The sequence below is a fragment of the Porites lutea genome, chromosome 9 (genome assembly GCF_958299795.1).
Source record: "Porites lutea chromosome 9, jaPorLute2.1, whole genome shotgun sequence".
Classification (NCBI taxonomy): Eukaryota; Metazoa; Cnidaria; class Anthozoa; order Scleractinia; family Poritidae; genus Porites; species Porites lutea.
In genome coordinates, this window is record NC_133209.1 from 20,311,245 (window position 1) to 20,331,194 (window position 19,950).

General features: G+C 39.9%; 2 protein-coding genes across 2 annotated transcripts; both read right to left on the reverse strand.

Moving 5' to 3' along the window:
- Nucleotides 1-2,791: 2,791 nt before the first annotated feature.
- On the reverse strand, nt 2,792-5,970 carry LOC140948406 (uncharacterized). Its single transcript, XM_073397642.1, has 2 exons — nt 5,853-5,970; nt 2,792-5,252 (listed from the first exon to the last, which is right to left on the reverse strand). Exon 2 carries the CDS (start codon nt 5,213-5,215, stop codon nt 3,038-3,040), a length of 2,178 nt encoding a protein of 725 aa, XP_073253743.1. The 5' UTR covers nt 5,216-5,252; nt 5,853-5,970; the 3' UTR covers nt 2,792-3,037.
- A 2,778-nt stretch (nt 5,971-8,748) lies between these two features.
- LOC140948652 (uncharacterized) lies at nt 8,749-17,648 on the reverse strand. Its single transcript, XM_073397925.1, has 3 exons — nt 17,385-17,648; nt 15,367-16,001; nt 8,749-13,120 (listed from the first exon to the last, which is right to left on the reverse strand). Exons 2-3 carry the CDS (start codon nt 15,953-15,955, stop codon nt 9,048-9,050), a joined length of 4,662 nt encoding a protein of 1,553 aa, XP_073254026.1. The 5' UTR covers nt 15,956-16,001; nt 17,385-17,648; the 3' UTR covers nt 8,749-9,047.
- Nucleotides 17,649-19,950: the final 2,302 nt, after the last annotated feature.

Below are 19,950 nucleotides of genomic sequence, written 5' to 3' on the forward strand. Positions count from 1 at the left end.
TATTCGGTAAGAAGGTAGGTATCCGGTGAACGTAGACTAGCCTAAATGTTAAAGGCTGTAGACAAAATGCTATAGGGTTACTGGTTAGATGCACCTCTTGGCAGAACTTTTGCATTATCCAATTTCTTTCGTAAAATTTAAAAAAGAAATGTGATTTCTTTTAGTTTTTACATTGATCGCCAATATTAAAAGTGAAAAAAAAAATGTGATTTTTTTTTTAGTTTTTTTTTTTTACATTGATCGCGATTATTAAAAGCGAGACGCAGCTTCGCTCCCTCACAGAAATCGCGCCGAAATCACAGTTCTTATGAGTGAACAAAAGCCCTATCCAGTATTTTCGTGCCGGCGCAATAGCTATCCGGGAAGTAGGTAGGTATCCGGTGTCGGGGAAGTAGCCTAAATGTTAAAAGCTGTGGACAAAATGCTGTAGTGTTACTGGTTAAATGCACCTCTTGGCAGAACTTTTGCATTGTCCCAGTTATTTCTTAGAATTTAAAATTTGATCGCCACTATTAAAAGTGAAACTGTTAAGCCTGAGTATTCTTAAGAGTATAATGAAATGACCCTATAGAATGACTAACTTGGAAAGTTTTCGTTTATATTTAATTCTTAGCCTTTATTTTCGTGTTAAGTGGAGCCAGTACTTCAGTTTTAGCCCTGATTACCCATGCTTCAGCCATAATTTATTAACTCCGAGTTAAAACCTGGACTTGGCAGTATTTTGCCCATTTTTTTTTTATAAATTACCCGATTATTAAGAATACAGCCAATCATGCGGTTCATAATCAGCTGCTTTGTCGCGGCATTTGTAAGAAACGGTACTTTCTCACTTCCTCACTTACGTCCTCACTCATAGCCATTGTAACTATTCGATCGAGATGGAAAAATAACCGCACTTAAATCGTGTCTTGTAAAAATTTCATTGAAACAACTTCACTCAATTTTTCGTAGTTCTCAGCATTGTGAATATTTTGCACGGGTTCAGAAAATGAGCTCAAACGTCCAGACAGTATTGTAGCAATATGTTTGTTTCAATACATTCTGTTACAATGGAAGTAGGCGGATTAATTTTAGTCCTGAAGTACAGTACTTTCACTAAGCAAAGTATTTGGCTTAAGGCGCTATTAAACATTTTTGTTAAAGCAAACACAAAGCTTACAGTCAACTCTCTCTTTAAAACGGACACCTTTGGGACCGGCACAAAGTGTCCGTCTTTGAGAGATGTCCATCTTATGGAGAGTCAAATAAAGGGAGTGAACAAAGGCAGGGACCAACTCTAGGTTTTTAATAGTTCTCAGCAATGTGAATATTCCGCACAGATTCAAAAAATGAGCTCAAACGTTCAGATAGTATTGTAGCAATATGTTTGTTTAAATATCTGTTAAAATGGAAATCGGCGGATTAATTTTAGTGCTGAAGTACAGTACAGTACTTTCACTAAGCAAAGTATATGGCTTACAGGCCATATACTGAAGACTTAGAGGATGGCTTGGGTTGTTCGTACCGCTTATTGCCGGGATAATCACTGGCTGGGATGTCACTGGAGTGGTCGTCTAACCTGCACTCCGGTTTATTTTATTTTACTTTGTCTGCGTCTGTTTGTTTGTTGTTTTGAGGAGAGAGGCGGAGAAAGGACCCTCTCCTTTTCTCGAGAGACATGTAGAGATACATATAGGGAAGCTATCAGTATCGGTGTTAAGTTCCTCGGCCACGCCTGTACCATCCCTTAAACTTTTTCACGTTTAATTGATTTGCAATGTCCGGGTGAGTATGGGCTCCTGACAATGTATTTGTTTCGATCCTAGTGGCCCTAGAATTGTCGGTTTTTCTCTCCCTCGTGCGTGCGTTTTACAGTCTGTAGTAGCCCTTATGCCATAAACTTTGCCGAGAATAAATAGAAGTAATTTATTTACTTACTTCTTCCTTTCTTTATTTATTTGCGATGCAAGCTTAAAATAGGAAAGTGGTTGGAACCGCAGCGAAGGGAAACAGAGCGACTTTTCTAACTGTATGAATATATTTTATAGCCTTAATATTAAGCGTTTCAGACCCCAAGGAAGGCCTGACACTCAGGCTGACATTTTTAAGGCAGTTCGGTTGCAAAGTAACAGTCTAAGGTTAAACACGACCAAATAATATTTAACAATTGTTCCTTGTATGTAGTCACTTACCACTCGGGGAAGCCTGTTATTGTAGCCTTGTTTTCTTCAGCTTTTTTTTTCAAAGAGGATGTCAACCGACTTAGTCTTTGTTTCGTGGTTGACACGTTTAATGAATGATGCAGCTATATTGAGGCACACTTCCGTGGAGGAAGCTTTAATTTTTACAATCGCTTTTACTTAATCGATTCCTCACGATTACCCGATTTTTCCACGATAGCCAATGAATGAGTTCATTTACATGTTTGATGAGGGAACGCGCTGAAACCTATCCGCACTTACCACTGAAATGGTAAAAGGGAACTTGGGAAGTGAATCGTCGAAGCATCATCATTTTTTTTTGCACTTTTAAAGAACAAGAGACCTTCTATTTGCCCATTGATAGGCGCTCAATGTTATCAAAGAAACAAGCAGGAAGTGTGTCATTACTGCTTCACTTAAACGACGCATTCACAGCTTACGTTATGCGAGAGTTTAAAACCGTTTGACCTGTGTACAAAATAATTATATAAAAGAGTGCACGCGACTACATGTTGTGTGCCTCTAACAACTAACAAATATATATGGAATTATAAGTTTAAAGGCCATAATGTGTCTTAACCTTTATGGAAGCTTTTAATCTCAAAATAATCCTTAAATGTTTCTTCTTCACCTCTAGAGATCACGACGTGGCGTAAAGATTCCAGAACCCAACTGCTCTACTACATAAGAAAACAGCCCACATTTCTCGACGTCACCACTGGTTTGCCCGCGAAATAACGTCTGAGGAACGAGCGAAGAAATTCCTTACTGATGACGCGTCAGTACCAAGATCTGGGTAGTGCAGTGTTGGCATCGCGAAATGGCGGCTGTTTCTCAGGCCAGCACTCTACAGATTATTACCAGTTCTGTGCTGCTGGAAAGTCACGAGTAAAAATTCGAAGCGTTTCATCGTCTTTGAAAGCTGCCCAGCAATACAATTTCTTGCTGAGGTACAGGCTAGCTCCCAGAATTCCATACTCGAGAATTAAATAATAAATTTTGGGTCTATCCGAAATTTCGAACTCGACAGAACGGCTGTGATCGTACACAATTACGGTGGCCTTTTGTGGATCGAAATCATTGCTGGTGTATCCTTTGGAGTCAAATGTTTGGGCATTCACGCATCCATCGTGTGTTTGTAATTTTACAATGAAACGCCCTCCATTTTTAGGCGGAGGAGATGCAGAGGTTGGGTTTGTGGACTCAAGACCTGGATGAAGTGAAGAAACGCGGGAATGAATGGGAGGCGGCTGATCTATCGGGATGCAAACGTCGATGAAATTTCTTTGACCAGCAGCTTGACAGACGTACTTGTGCCTTTTCCAATGCAATGCCTGGCATTCCTTTCCACAATACATGGTTACACCGCAATGATCACAAAACTCTAACTCCACATCTAATCGAAAGCAAAAGGAACACTTTGACTTGCATGTGGACTGTTTCGATTGGTCTCGCTCAATTCCGTTCTGGAAACACTGATTGTTGGACTTAAAACTTGCTGTTACCATGACGGGAAGAGGAACATCTGATCCCATGGGCAATTCCACTCCTTCACGGAATCCGAACAGTTTCATGTGTTTTTCTACATACTGTCTTTCAATGATGTCTTGCAACTGAACCGGGAACGCATATCCTTCGAAATATCGCAATTCTTCGCGAAAGGCCGGCCCACCGTTGTCATGGATAACGTTATTCTCCACTACACAGGCTATCTTTTCTGGGCTTTGCTTGCCAGCTCTTAATCCGCCCATCTTATTGTTACAAATCTGGTTACCTCTGTACTTCCCACCCGAGTTGCACTGCACCCAAATTCCCCACCAGGCATTTTCAAATACTATATTCCTTTGAAAAAGTAGATCATTGACACAAAGTGATACGCGAACACCATATCCACCATTCTGGTAGATCTTGTTCTCTTGGATTGTCACGGATGAAGCGAGCGCATTCGGAGCACCAACCACGATAATACCCTCGAATTTGTTGTCATAAATTTCACACCCAGTTACTTTGACTTCCTTGGGCAAGACGTATTGTGGGCTTCCATAGATGTGTATTCCTTCTGAGTTTCCGTAAATTACACAGTCCTGGACAACTGCAGTCCCATTCTCGTAAACTCTTATGCCGGACGAATATCTAGGCGTGGCTCCGTTTCCAAAAACGCGGCATTTTGTGAAAGAAGCCAGAGCGTTTGGTCCCCCACCCACTATTATTCCACCACCTTTGCTGTTGCTTATTTCACACTTTACGAAAGAAGCTGTCCCTCCGACTTGAATGGCCGGTTTTTCAGATAAAGCGCACTGAAACTTGCATCGATCAAATTCTGCCTTCACTCCAGGCGGAACGAGCACACCATCTTTCGTTTCAAAGTTAATGTTCTCAAAACAGCAATTTCTGCTGATGTAAAGTAATTCAGTCCTGAACATGGCAGGTTGGTCTTTTGTTAGAGCCACAAGACTGGTGTACAGCTTGAGCCGTGGAACTTGGCTTACCTCATACTTTGCACCTTGCAACAAAAGAATTTTCTTTTTTGCAAATGGATTATCATTTCGTGTTAAAGTATTCCTCAAGGATTCAGAAGAGCCTATCGCCGCCCAGATGTTCTCTGTATCTTTAAAAGCGTTATGGAAGGCTTCATATCTTCGACAACGATCGGCGTCGTGGTAGTATGCAATGGCTGCAGAGCATGAAGACAGGAGTGCTTTTTTGAGCCCCTTTAGAGCCAATGCTTTCCTTATGTGTCCTTTCCAGCAGTTTGGCAGCATGTAGATATATTCATCGGAATCTTGAAGACATTCTTCATAGTTTTCTAATCTAAGATGAGCAGTTGCCCGATTGATAAGCAATCGTGGGTCTGGGTTTTGGGCCTCTTTGCTTGCCTCAAGAGCCTCTGTGTATAATTTGACTGCCTCTTTAAAACTTCCGTCTTCAAAATGACCGTTACCTTTCAAAGCAGCCACTGTACTCTTCGTTTGATTTTTGGTAGTTTTAAAATCTTCGATGTCTGGCTCTTTTGGTTGTTTGTCTCTCGTATCCATTTGTTGTTTCTTTATTCCTTAAGGAGGTAGGTTGAATCTAGAAAGGTGACAGGAGTCCGGTTTGAAAGGAATTAGTCACGATTGTCCTTTAAATATTTATTCCTTGAACCTTAAATGAATACAGGCACAGGGCTCATGGCTTAAAATGATCTGTGATGAGAATTTTCCGACGAATAATCGTTGCGTCTGATTAAAAGCGCCATCGGAGTATTTTACCGTTTTAACATTAAGGAGCTGTAGAATTTTTGGTCAGACGATGAGTTCTGTAATTAAAGGTCCCAAATCAAAATTAAAAAAGGGATGCCGTAATAATATTACAAAAATGAACCACTTCATCAACTAGTACTGATCCGCGGTCCCCACCCTTAGTCCTTAATTCCCGTTTCCGATTTTCCAAGGGGAAAAGCGACTGCTCAATTCAATTTTAGACTTTTCTACACCACAAAGTATTACAAAGAGGAGAAGTTTAGATACTGAACAAATTCCCTATTAAACAGTTTTAAGTTATTTCTATGATTATTTCAAGCTACTGCGAGTTTTTTTTTTTCGTGACTGTTCAAAATCTAATCTACATTGACTGCATATTTTTAAAATTCTCGAGTGTATGATATTATTTTAAAATTCAAAGAACGCATACCTTTACGGATCGTTCTATATCTGTTCCTCCCGTTGAAAATCCTTGTACAAGCGCCTTATAACCAATGCCTTGTTTTGTTTATAGTCTTCCGTTTAGCTTACTAGGGATTTTACAAAGAAAAAACTGTAAGATGGAATATTAGCTGGTGAAAAGCAGCGGTGTGCACAGTTACGTAGGCCGACGTGTAGACAAACAAGCCAAGGAAAGGTTACTTGCCAACATACATCGAAAGATAAAAAGAAAAATGATAAGTATTACCTGGAAGTTCCAGATTTTTCTCAAGGAACAGCAGAAGTCGTGGCTTCATTAGCCTATAGAGACAAAAATCCAATATCTGAAACTCTGACTTCTGTACAAGAATACTACGATCACTGGATTTTTGGGGATCCGAATTGTGGAAAAATGCAAACTCAATTCTCGAAACTGCCGAGAACTGAGTAAAATGGATAGTATATAATTGTTCTCGTTGTTTTGTTTTAGAACTAACCTGTCTCTTCGACTCCGAACGCCCACAACCTTAAGCGTGTACCACCAGCTATTCTTGAGATCGCGTGACTTAATGCACGCGATACTCCTTGTCCGAAAATTGACACCCATTCGTCAATATCATGTATTGATGAATATCAGTTGTCAGTTTTAGAGTGGAGACCTGTGATAGGAGCTTGGAGACCGAATTTGAGTTTATTTTTGAAAATAATGTCATTTTCCCGAGGAAAGTGGAACCTCCGTATAACTGAAGGGCCAAACGACTGGCAAAATTTGTTCGCCATAACGAGCTTTCGTTATATCGAGGTTCTTTTTCATATATTCAAATATTACTGAGGGAAAGAGAACTCGTTCGTTATATCGAGGACATCCGGGATACATTTGATTTTAGTCAAGGCCATGTGACCAAGAATAAACCAAAGCATTCCATGTTTAGTTGAGTGAAAGTCTAGGAATATAACAATTATGGTTAAACAATTTTTCCAAAAACATAGTTTTCCATTGACTATTATCACCGGGACCATAACGCACCTTGTATACCCCTCTCCCCTAAAAAAAATTGCATAACCATTGTCCTTGGCGGCTGTACACTAACCTGAGATCAGGCCCTGCTTTCCTTTCGCTTTGTACACAAGCTATATCCAACCGGGGTGAAAATTTTGTAAACAAGATCTGAATAAGGATGATTTGCAGATTTATCAAGACGAAGAATAAGATGATAAACAAGAAAATAATTACGTTTTCTGCACCTCGTGGGTAGGTACTAACAAATCGTATAAAGAAACAAGGTACACCAGATATTCAATTTGTAGGTCAGTGCACAACTGACCCACAATTAATCCGGAAAATACGTTAAAACGCAATTCCTTAAGTAAGCACCAACCCCATACAGTAAGAACCTTTTCCCAGCCTTACAGGTTCCTGAAAAGGCTCTTATTTCCTGAAGGATAAAATTCATTGTACCTAAGAGTATTAAGTGGTATTCAGGTTAAATATTCCCTTGTATAAAAGATATCTGCATACTGGTACATTACAGTTGAACTGATAAGGCACCTATGTTCTCCATAGGTTGACCTACCTTATTTGCCCAACTGTACAGAGTATGTTTTTATAGCTAGAGATTTTAGAAAATAAGAAACAGTTTCAAATTTAAGGAGAGATTCGTTAACGCTCAATTCACCGTTTTAAAAAAGCAGAAGAAAGCGGGGCCAAGTAAACTTTCGCAAAGATTTTTGGGACTGTTACCAGGTGTGGAAAAGAAATTGGCCAATGGCTGACTAGCGCGTCCCCAGTAACGATCGCAGAAACAACGGAGGGACATATTTTAAGTTTTTCTAGCGTATTGCAGTCTTCCTAAGAGAAATTAAGCACAATGCAAATTCGTCCACTAAAAAGAGAATACTTCATGGAAAGTGCTGGCGTACGGTATTTACGCACGAGTTGTTGACGTATCAGAAATCGAACGAGTGAGCGCAGCGAACGAGTAAGATTTCTGATACAAAAACAACGAGTGCGTAAATACCGTACAAAGCACTTTCCATGTGGTATTGTGTTTATCATATACATACTGACACATTCATCATTTTGGCGGCCTTTTTATTTTAAAATTTGCTGCTACACACTTACCGCAAAATGACAACGAAAACGAAGTATCAGCTTTTCAGTAAAAACGTTTGTTAAAAACCTAAATGACGGTAAGGATATGAGGTAATCCAAGAACTATAAGCAATAAGTAATATAAGTAATCTTAACTGTTTGTTCTCAATGCACAATTGAAAATGAGTGAATTTAAGTAAAATGGCCGGTTTCAATATAAGCTTAAACTTAAATGAAAGGCAAAGTAGCTCCGACAAAAAGCACAACAAAAGCTTACTTCTCGTTCTGTTTTTTCCTTTCCGCTGTTGTTTCGCCGGCTCTCTACCGTTTTCTTTATCGACAGTGAAACAAACGAAACTATTCCACTCCCATTTCCGAAATGTTTTTCACTTTTTTAGCGAGAAAAACTCTTTGAGTAAAACTTTTCTCGTTGAATGTGTGCGAAGCCGCGCTGCAAGCTGCAATAAAAGGCGGGAATTTTGGTGCGAAACTCACACATCTCTGTGGCTTCTGATTGGACGTATCGTTTTTCTCACACGTGAAAAAACATCGTTCGCGATTCTGATCCGACGTATCATTTTTTCCACGTGTGAAAACCATCGTTCGCTCCTCTGATTGGCTAGAACTAATTTGCGTACGAAAATTTACGACATAGCTTTTTGGTGAGTATTTCTCAGTATGTATATAATAAACAAGGGAACTGGTCAGCAAATCAGTGATTGCACACGCACAGAGGTAACCGCTTGAAACATCGAGGTATAATTTTAAATAACACAGCAAATACAAAATTAAAGAGGGCACAAACGACAAAAAAACGGAAGGAGATTATATCGGATTACTACTTGATTATTTTTTTTTGGAAACCTGTTTAGCCTAACAATTGTTAAAGTTCATCTCTGCTTTTTATAAATTCAATTATAACACTCGAGAGACAAATTCATTTATCACGAAGCTGTGACGTTTTCACTTACAATTTTTTTTTCGCTAGCGTCAACTTGACAATACTTTTAGACAAAATGGTCTGGACTGCCGTGACCCAGTCTTTTTGGGTAAAGAGTTCTTACACGGGCACGCTTTTATGCACGTGGTGACCTGTTTTATTTAACTTACTTATCACCACTCTTGCAATTCTGGAAGTTCGTGAGTAAAAATTCGAAGAGTTTGGGCATCTTTGAATGCTGCCCAACAGTACAATTTCTTTGTGAGATTACACATCTTTCCGATAACTCCGCACTCCATTATTAAATGATATAGTTGTGGTTTACCACTAAATTGAAAGCACACATGACGGCTACGATCATAAAGCATCATCTGAGCTTTATATGGGTCTTGTTCATCACTTACGAACCCTCTCATATCTATAATGTCTCCATAAAAACCTTCTTCGGAGGTTTGTATCTTAACAATAAAACGACTACCATCCTTTGGAGGAGGAGGATAGAGGTCTGGACCACCAGGTTGCAAACTTGGATGAGAGGTAATTACAGAAGTAGTACCCAGCGCTAAAAGAGGCATTTTTACATCCACAGAATTTTTTTGTCCCGCAGCTTTGCATGTTTGCTTATGCTTTTTCCAGTGTAGGATTTGGCATTTTTTGTCGCAGTACTTTGCTGTCATACAGCCTTTGCACGATTTCATTTCAAAACCGTGTCGAAAGCAAAAGGTACAGTGCGCCTTCATAGTGTCCGTCTTAACAGGTCTCTGTGTGTGATCATTTTCAAAACAACGATTGGAGCTGAACTCTGCCATTACCATGGCTGGAAAAGATACATTGTAAAGTAACCATGGCTTTTTTCTTCCTTTTTGTTTCATGCTGTTAAAATGAGTATGCAACTCTACTGGAAAAGAATTGCGTTCGGCGAAACGAAGTTCTTCACGATAAGCAGGCCCACAATTGTCATGGATAAAGTTGCTCACTACCACACAAGGTGGCTTTCCAGGAGCTTGGGGTCCCACGATTATACCACCCATTTTGTTGTTACAAATCTCATTGTCTTTATAGACACCGCCAGAGTTGTTGTGGACACAAACTCCCCACCAAAGGTTTTCAAACACATTGTTGTTTTCAAACAGAATGTTGTTGATATTTAAGGTCGAGCGAACACCAAACGTGCCGTTGTGATAAATCTTGTTCCCACGCATGATAACTAAGGGAAATTCATGTGAAAGCCGTGGAACGCCACCTACCACAACGCCTTCGTATTTATTGTCATAAATCTCACAATCTGTTATTACTGCTCCCTGTGCTTGAGTACCAGGACCACCCATTGGACCTTCGTCAAGCCAAATTCCTCTGACATTGCCATGTATCTGGCATTCATGAGCTAATAAGCGCCCTTTACCAAACACCCTTATTCCATAGGCGTACCCGTTTTCCTTGTTTCCGTTTCCACTGATCTCACATTTAATCAGTGTAGCTGATGAGTTACGTCCTATTACGCTTATTCCACTTCCTCTACTGTCCTTAACTGTGCATTCAACGAACTTTGCTGATCCATCAATTGACAACACAGGTTTTTTTGGTGTACAGTTCCGAAAACTGCATTTGTGAAATTCCACATTCGCTTCTGGAGTTACAGTAAAATCCTCTTTTCCTATGAAGGCGATGTTCTGGCAAAAGCAGGTAAGATGGAAAAAAGGCCGATCACAGGTAATGGTAACATCTGAGTTTTTTTCAAGAGCAGCTAAAGTGGCATTCGTAATAATTTGGAAGTCAGTTAAATCATACTGCCCATTCCTAAGAAGAACTGTCCTCCCCCAACGGTATTCATGGTTAAGTTTAAGACAATGTTGAAGAAATTCCGAGGAGTCAACAACTACCCATTTCCCATCTAGGTCCTTAAACACGTTAACAAATGCCTCGAAACGACGACAACTGTTTTCATCGCGGTAGTAGGCAATGGCTGCAAAACACAAGGCAGGAAAACGCAATCCAAGTCCATTGAGAGCTAAGGCTTTCCTCGTGTATCCTTTCCAGCAAGTGGGAAAAATCTTAATGTACTCCTCGGAATCTTGTAGACACTGTTGAAAACTTCCCAGTTTGAGATACGCAGTTGCTCGATTATTAAGCAAACGGGGGTCCGGTTGCTTTCCTTCATCATATGCTTCGAGGGCTTCTGAGTAAACTTCAACGGCTTCTTTATAGCATCCTTCTTTGTAAAGAGTATTTCCTCGTAAACGAAGTGCGTCATCTGCCGAATGGCTTTGTTTAGTAACATGTCCTGAAAGCCTTGAACATTCCGCTGGACGTCGAGACGAATACAACACCGTTTTCTGAATCACTTGGGGGAGAGGTAAAACGTGAGGAAATAGTTTAGTAAGATACTCGTTAGAAATGCGCCCTTCAGCACTTGGACAAGAGTCAAAAATACGAAATGCTAATCTTTCGGCTTCCATGGCCTCTGCTTGATGTCCATGCACACTAAGTTGGATGGCATTTTCGTAAACAACACGAGACGTCTCACTAGTTAACGCCACTGTTTTGATTTCTCTACCAATGTTTTCCTCGTACAGCAATGTTTTTAGATGCTGCTGTATCTCTGAAGCATGTGTTGTTAGTTTGGACCACAAATAGAACCGAGATTGGTTTGTTAAGAAAGCAGACGGTTGCTCTTGGTCACTTGATGAGACGCACACAAGGACTTCATCTGGTGATGGACAATCTCGAAAAGCCTGATGAAGAAGTTTGACGGCTGTACGTATCGAGGTGGCCGTTTCTTGAAAGGTCATTTTGTTGCGAATTACTTCCTGCACCAGCCGGTGCAATGCAAGAGTTCTGTTGCTTTTCCTCTGGAAGAGTGAAAACTTGGTCAAAACCTCTACGATCTGGTTTTTCATCAATAGAATTTTAGACGTTTTATCAGTAGAAAGCAGTTCACAATTGATAAGTTCTTCCTGAATTTCATTTGGAGCAAAAAATGCCGAGGCTTCTAAAAATTTAGATGCTAGTTCGCCTTGCGGTGATTTTTTAACGTACTCAAAGTTTAAAAGCCACGTAGTGTGCACTGCAAGTCGGTTTTGTGACTCATACTCCCATAATGGTTTTGTACGCGGATGCTCACTTAATAACTGCACTCGCTGAATTTTGTATGATTCAAGATAGTCCGCGATTGAGCACTGAAGGGCTTTGATGTGTGCACCAGCTTGTTCTAATGCAAGAGGAAGACAACCAAGCTCACACACCAGCTCATCTAACTCCACCTCTTTTCCTGTACTGGTGGCACCACATCGGACACGAAGAAACCTCTTGGCTTCTTCTTCTGAAAAGGATAAAACCTCAACACAGCAAGATGGCTCAAGATCCACCGAACTACACACTTCCTTTGATTCACGTCTTGTGGTAAGTAGGATGTGGCCATGTGCTCGTCTTTTCCACCGACCAGACAGAATCATGTGCATTTGTTCAGAGAATTTTAGTTGGTCGACATCATCAAGAACCATCAACCAAGGTTTTTCCTGCTTGGAGATCCACAAAAGAAGTTTGGACAGGGTGAAATCAAATGAATTTGCCTCAATGCCTAAACGCAGAGCGAGGTCACTTACAGAGCTTTCAAACTTTCTGTCGTCCTCCATGGAGAACCAAAACACACCTCCTTCGTATTCTTGCTTACGTTTCCAAGCGAAGTAAGATGCGAGAGTGCTCTTTCCACATCCCCCGAGACCACAAATGGCTGCCATCTTCAATTCTTTGCGTTCGTTCAGTGGAAGGCAGTTTTCAATATTTTCAATTTCTTTTTCTCTTTTCGTAAACCACTTGGTTTGCTCTGGGGCGTCAAATACAATATCACTGAAATCTTCTGAATGTGGTAAGCTTTTTACGGCTGTTTTTAAGAAATCAAAATCTTGCTGCATAGAACTGGTTTTCACTTCTAAACGTTTGCAGAGGTGGTGCACTTTTTGCGTACTTTCCCGGCACATCTCCAGTTCCTTATCCTTGGCACTCATTTTCTCTGTGAACATTTCTTTATGTTGCCTAAGTTCTTTGCAAGTTACTTCTAACTCAGCTTGCTTTTCTTGAAGAGTGGCAATGGCCTTATCTAACTCAGATTTAAAAAGGCCTAGAATAGCGTATATGCGCCTGTCTTCGTCCTTCAGATTATCAAACGAGTCAGATAGTTGTTGAACTTCCTTCCGTACGAGTTGAAGAAGAGTGTCGTCAAGGGGCTTTCCAAGACATATGTCTTGCCCTGTAGAAAAACATTGCAGGTGATTTAACAGTTACTTAAAAACGAAACAAGAGCAATCTTAGACACAAAAATATGAAACGCGAAAACAAAATCGCGATTCTAAGTGCCTGACGACGGAACATCTGTAAACAAGCTTGGTAGTGCATGTATAGAGCGTAGAAAGAGGTATTTTCCTTAGTAAACATAAACTTCAGATGAAAAAGTTATTTGTTTGTTTCCATTTTTTTCTCATGGAAACGCCTGGCTCCCTACAACCTTTAACGAAAGGAACCGCTTAAGGTATTTCAACTGAGTCTTTAGAAATTTCAGTATTCGGAAACGTTGTTCTTGCGGATGAAGAGAACGAGGCCAAAAGCTGCAGTTTTAATTTACCAACAGAGAATCGTTTTGGTCAATATATAATTACAAAAGAAAAATCAGTACGAGGTATCACTGCTGTTAAAGATGAGGACATGTCATAGAAGAAAGGAGCCACTAATACTGCAGAAATATATACAAAGTCAACCAGTCGTGGAATGTGCGAGTTAAGAAGTGCAATGCATAGTTTACCAGGAATTAACAGCGACAATCAGGTTGGAATCTTAAAAACTCTTCCGCGCCAATTTTGAGTTTACCTATGGTAATTAAGTTTTATTGGCTATAACTTTGAAACAGAGGATGGAGCTAATGTGAAATTTGGCACAAATGAAAAAAAAATTACGAGGACAGACATCATTTTAAAAGGCCAAATTTAATCTTGAATAATTTAAAACTTTATTTTTAAACTTCGAGTATATTCTTGCCAAACTTAGAAAGTAAATTATGTTTATCTCTATCAGAAACGCCGATTTATTTATCCAAACAAAGTAAATGGGCCAATAATTCGCAAATTTCCTTCATTGTAAATTTTTGGTCACGCCGCATCATGTCACAAGTCACGTGACTATAATTAAACGTTAAGGCACAAGAGGACCTCAAGATTTACTTTTGGGGAAATTCATCTGTTCCGGGAATTCTTAGCGAGAAATATTGTCAAATAATCATTCTCCGAACACATCTTTCACCCAGGCCATAAACCTCTTGAGTGTTTCATCATCGCTTAGCACGTTTGTCTACGAAGACTGGACTAAGAGCGAGTCATGTCTAAATGTCCTGTATTTATACCTACTAAATGAGTTGTAGCGTCGTATTTAGCAACCATATTTTATTATATAGCTGATTCAGTGAAGGTTGCTTTGGGCACTGTAATTGCGCACTGTAATGCTATTGTTTGGTGTCACTTAAGCAAATTATTGCAGCGAGTTCCGTATATACATAAGTGCCCACGACCCAATTATCACTGACCAATTGCCAAAGCCGCAACAGTTATTGAATTAGGCATATAGTCGAACGTGACGCTATAAATGAACAAAAAGTTAAAATGCTTGGGTTTGTACAAGAAAATACGAGGGAATAACCTCCGTCCATTTTAAAAGAGCTAGTCAATACTGCCACCCTCCTCCCCCACCCCCCCCCCCCCCCCCCGGGCTCTTCCCTTCAAGCAATGACAGCTAATTAGGGGTTATTATTTTTCTTTTAAAAGAATAACTGATTCAGACGCAAGTAAAAATAATTGGCGAAGAGTATGTAACTGTGAAAGTAACTATGACTTTCAAGTCACTAACATCATGAATTTGATTGCTTACCGCCCCCTCCTCTCCTCAGAGGCCGTCACATGCCGTCACGGGGGCCATATTGATGTAAAAATCAATGGAGTGGTGAACTATGGATTAACATGGATTTACATGATTTGCTTTTTATCTTATAGTAACTTAAGTGCTCCAATTGAGTTGAGTGAGAATGGTTTCATTATTTTTTTAAACATATACAAGCCTTATGACGTTAGAACTGTTCTAACGACGTACAGGTAGGATGAAGGTTTGTTGGATTTTGCCTATTACTATCATGTTATAAAAAAACTAAGATAGTACGTGCGTTCTGATTGGTTAAAAACCTATGGTTTATTGTGCCGGTAAACTCATAGAAAACTTTAAGTTTTTTTATGAAAGCAATAGACCACACTTCTGTGGGTTTACCGGCGTGATAACCCACTTGAGATGTTGGGAGAACACTTCAGCTCGTGATTTACAAGCTTTTCGAGTGTTCTTCCAACATCCCAAGTGGGTTATCACGCCGGTAAAAACCCATAGAAAGTGTGGTCTATTGCTTAAATAAATTATTAGCAACAAAACTAACAGTGAAGTCGCTTGCCAATATAATCACTTTACCTTGTTTTCTCCACAGTTTGAGTGAATCCAAAGCTTTTGCTTCATCGACGAGAGGTAAACTTAGGCTTTTAAGTAAGGCCTCCATATGATCAAAGCATGTGTCATAATGTCCCTGCGTCCAAGCTGTGAAATCACAATGAGCCCATTCATTACGAACGTTTGACCTAACATCCTCAGCGAACGGTTTGACAGACGTGAATGGAGGAGCTTGATTAAGAACTGTTAGGGCTGCTGAAGAGTCAAAGGAACTGTCAAACGCATTGAACGTCGCCATGAAAGGTTTCATAAACAGCTTGGCCAAAGACACCTCATCCCTTACACAGTAGTCGTAGTGGCTACGGTGCGTGGCAGTGTGGTTATTGTTGATACTTTCATAGTTCAAGTTCACCGTGGACGGTGGAATATTCTTCATGAAAGATGGGTACGTTTGTTTATCCAGACCGCAATGTCGTACCAGATGCTGGTAAAATGTAGTCAATTCACCTTTGATCTTATCTCTGAGGCATGGAGTAAGGACATGGTGAAGAGCAATACCCACCACTAGCCACCGGCGCTGCTCCTGAAAGCTTCCTGACGAGGGCGACGCCATTCAGGAAAGCTGTTGCTCCTCTCGACGGCTTCAGATGGTTAGTTGTCTACAAAAAATGGACACAGTATAAATTTTGGACCCCACAATAAAGAGAAATTCGAACTAATTTAAAATAAAACTGGTCCCCATGCCACAATGCTTTAATTATATTGACTTTAGCCAATCTTAAAGGCAAGTACTCTGAAAATAGGGCACAATAAGCGACGGGAACAAAATATTTTCAATTATAACTAATCACTGGATTTTAATCAAAATCGATTAGAATTGATAAGTCGGAAGTAGTTTCTCTTCTTTTGACAAAAAGTTCCATTGAATCCATCTTCCATAAATTGATTGAACTTTGTCTTTTAATTCGTTTCGCTAGGCTGACCGGTTTTAGGCCGCCGCCAGAAATATGTTACAACTGCGCTCAACTTTATGACAGTCCGAACAAAGTTATGGCTCGAAAACGTCCTATTCCTGAAACTTTATTTGCTGGAACAGTTAGAAATACATTAGCTAAAAAAGCTCTCTCTCTCCCTTATGACATGAAAGCCTATATCATAAACTTACCCGTACTTTGGATCTTGTACTTGATTCCTTACATTATTTTATTGTAATTACAGCTACCAAGCTATGACTCCGTCACCCGCTATACCCTGTATAGTTGGTCTCTCGTTGTGAGAGGACGTAAAGGACAAAACGTTTCCCTTTTTGTAAGAGATATTTCGGAAAGTTTACAATCTTCCAATAGACTTGTTTAGATATTGTTTTGTTTTCGTATTAGCCAAGACGGCCTAAACTAACCCATTGCAATTTGCATTTGATACTCAATATTACACAAGAATGGAGCGTTATGTTACAAACAGTCATAATGGTCGAAGGGTAGATTCTTAGTGGTGTTGTGTTGGAGATATGCAACGTTTTCGGTCCTAGAAAATTATGGGAAATGTGTTTTGCAAAATAGCCGCTCAAGGATGCAGGCAATGCATGTCAACGATCACAATTTGAAGAAGGTTATTCAGTATACGTATCATGAGACATACATGAAACCCTGTATGTAAACTCACCAACATAAAAGAAAAATATCGTTGTAGATGTTGGTGCCCTTGCTTCCAAGAAACAAGTAATTTAAGAGACAGATTTAAAGCGCCTCAACTTTGCCTTTATTATAAGTAGATGATCAGTCAGCTATGAACGAGGAACATTCTTTGCATTAATAATCAAAAAACGAAGTAAATAATCGAGTGAGTTAGCAAAACGTTATCCTGAAAAAAATTATACATCATTCAAGTTTTGGAAAAACTAAACCTATCTAAAGTAATGAACATAGCTTTCGAACTTTAGTTTTTCACCACTTCCGTGATTCGATACATATTACTATAAAATAGTACACTTCTAACTAAATACTACTAAAGTCATCAAGGTGTAGACTTACCCCAAGACTTACCAGTTATTTTATTTCCCTTTGTGATCTACGAAAAGAATCCAAGCTATCAGAATTGGCGATGCCTTCAGCTAGAACGCAAAACCGAAAGTGGTTCTTGTCTAAGATCCGGGATACTGCATATTGAAATAGCTTCACTGGAGCAGGTCATCTGTGAACTTGCTAATTCGCGCGGCGGCAGGGGTCGCATTTTAATTAAGTATATCCAGCTGCAAAGTCACATCAAAGTTAAAAACAACGGTGCTGTGAGTGTCGTTTATGTTGGAAGCTCCCTGACCGTGCACAATCCTTTGTTTTTCGTTCACTAATTGTGAATGAATAAATTAATTCTATGTTTCTATCGGTCTGCTCAGCAAGTTCAAAGTGATAGGCTTGCCTTATTGAACGTTGTGCACGGTCAGGTGAAAAAAAAGGCTAACAAAAACTTATAACGAAGAAGTCTAACGGGTTTCATAACCATTCCTTTACAATAACTTTGATCGACATTTTTGTGACACGTTTGTTGCCTGGATGTCAAAGCAAGCTTTCCTGGTCCCTAGGCCTCTTTTTTAAGCGCGACACATGCATTCTGAATCATCCGAAAAAGTTTATGATTAGCCTCGGATACGTCACCTAAATGCATTGACAATAAACTGAGGCTTACGTCACAGCGGCCATGCTTGTGGACGAGTATAAACTGCATCTCCCTTCGCTGGGAACTTAACTTGCGAGCACTGGTTTCGTCACGAACGCTTAGCTACGAAGGGAGAGAAACCAATGCGAACGTTATGACCGCTTCTTTGGTCGAACCACCATCCAGCGCCATGAACGTTAACGAAAAAAGTAATTAAATTTGGACACGTAAAACCTCTGTAAAACAAGTTTAGGCTATATCGCATGTGCTTACGCTTCTATGGGACGACGAGGTTGGGGAGTACCAATCAAAATGGGGTCTGCAGCTCTGGAATGGTCTTCTTATGAAGCATTGTTTACGATAGTGGTCATGAAGGGATGATTTACTCTTTTTTGATGTCTAGCAAGTGCAGCAGGTGCCTAACAAGCGCCTCGTCTCTTTATTAATATTAATAAGTGCCTTCCGTTTGACTGCATACTAATGAGGTGCCTAGTCAGCGTCCAGCTAGCTATGTAAAATTTCTCCATTCCTCCATATGTTAAGTAATACGTGATTAGCCGTTTATATATTTAACTGTACTTTTCAATAGAAACAAAAACTTTGCCTAGGACAACCACTTCTCTTCTTACTCTGCAGACTTCGAAAGCATCATCTTTACAGGTTACACAAACTGAACATTTTTAAAAATTAACTTATTATCACTAAAATTAGTTATAACAAAACAAAGACACAGAGGTTAACTGAAAACTCTTATCAAAACCGTTCTCTCTGGTCCCAGCGTTTGGTGAGCATCTGACTTATTCGCTTTCTCGTGCACTACGTATGTTCTCAGTGAATAATCCGTCCATGTTGATATATTTTTCAAGAAGGGAAAATCTCCCTATAGCGTAAGCCAACAGTTCACTTGCTTTGTCTTTCGGTTTTTCTTGTTCTTTGTAGTTGTTCTTTTAGCTTTTGCTTCAAACGACGCTTAATTTCGTTGTGATATGGACAGTCGTAAATTACTTCTTGTCTCGGTGCCGGATTCCAAGTGGTATTACCATGATTTTTTCCTCAATTATCTGCTCTACTTTAGTAAACGAGGACTTTAACTTCAGGTTGCAGTTTCGCCTCTTGTGAATACTGTCTTCGCTGTAAGTGGTCTGAGTGTGTATGATCTATAAACATCCGCGAGATGGTTAGCTAATCCGGACAAGGTACTTTGCAGCGCAACCTGGAATAGAGCAATTTCTACAAACTCTCTTGTAAACCATGATAACAGTTCGATGGCTGAACACAAATAACATACAGTTCGCAAATATTAATGGCCAGTTTGTATAGAAGGTCAGACGGGCCAAAAACAGGTAAAAAAAACCTAAATCAGGCCTAAATAGCCAAAACCAGGCCAATAATGACGAAAAGGACTTACGGGCCATATTCTGCTGACCGTTTTCTCCATTTATCTCGAGGAAATGACTAACAACTGAAGTCTTGTTTCACGTTCCGTTTAAGTCAGTTACTCATTCGAGTAAAGGAACTGTGCCGACTTTTGCATACAAATTGGCTCTATAGTTAGGACCCAAGGGACAGCCTTTGACCCCGTCTACACGTATCCGGATATTTTTAAATCCGCAACTTTTTCCTTCCGGATTCAAAAATTTCCACACGTATCCCTATTCAAATCGAATTTGTTTGTCCCCACGTATCCAACACGTATCCGGGTTCATTCTAGTATCCAGGACTCCTCTGAAAATATTGGCAACAGAGCAGGCGTAGATGTTACCTTCTTGAATACAGTATTCACGGTAAAGAACTGGGATCGACCGTTTTACGTCACCGGATAAAAAAAAAATCTGGGTTTAGCGTCCACGCGATTCCGGATTCATATCGTATTCAAGAATGTCCACTCGGGAGAGCGGATTCAAAAACTGGCGGATTCGTATAAATGCCGAGTTCACCGGATACGCGGTGACGGAA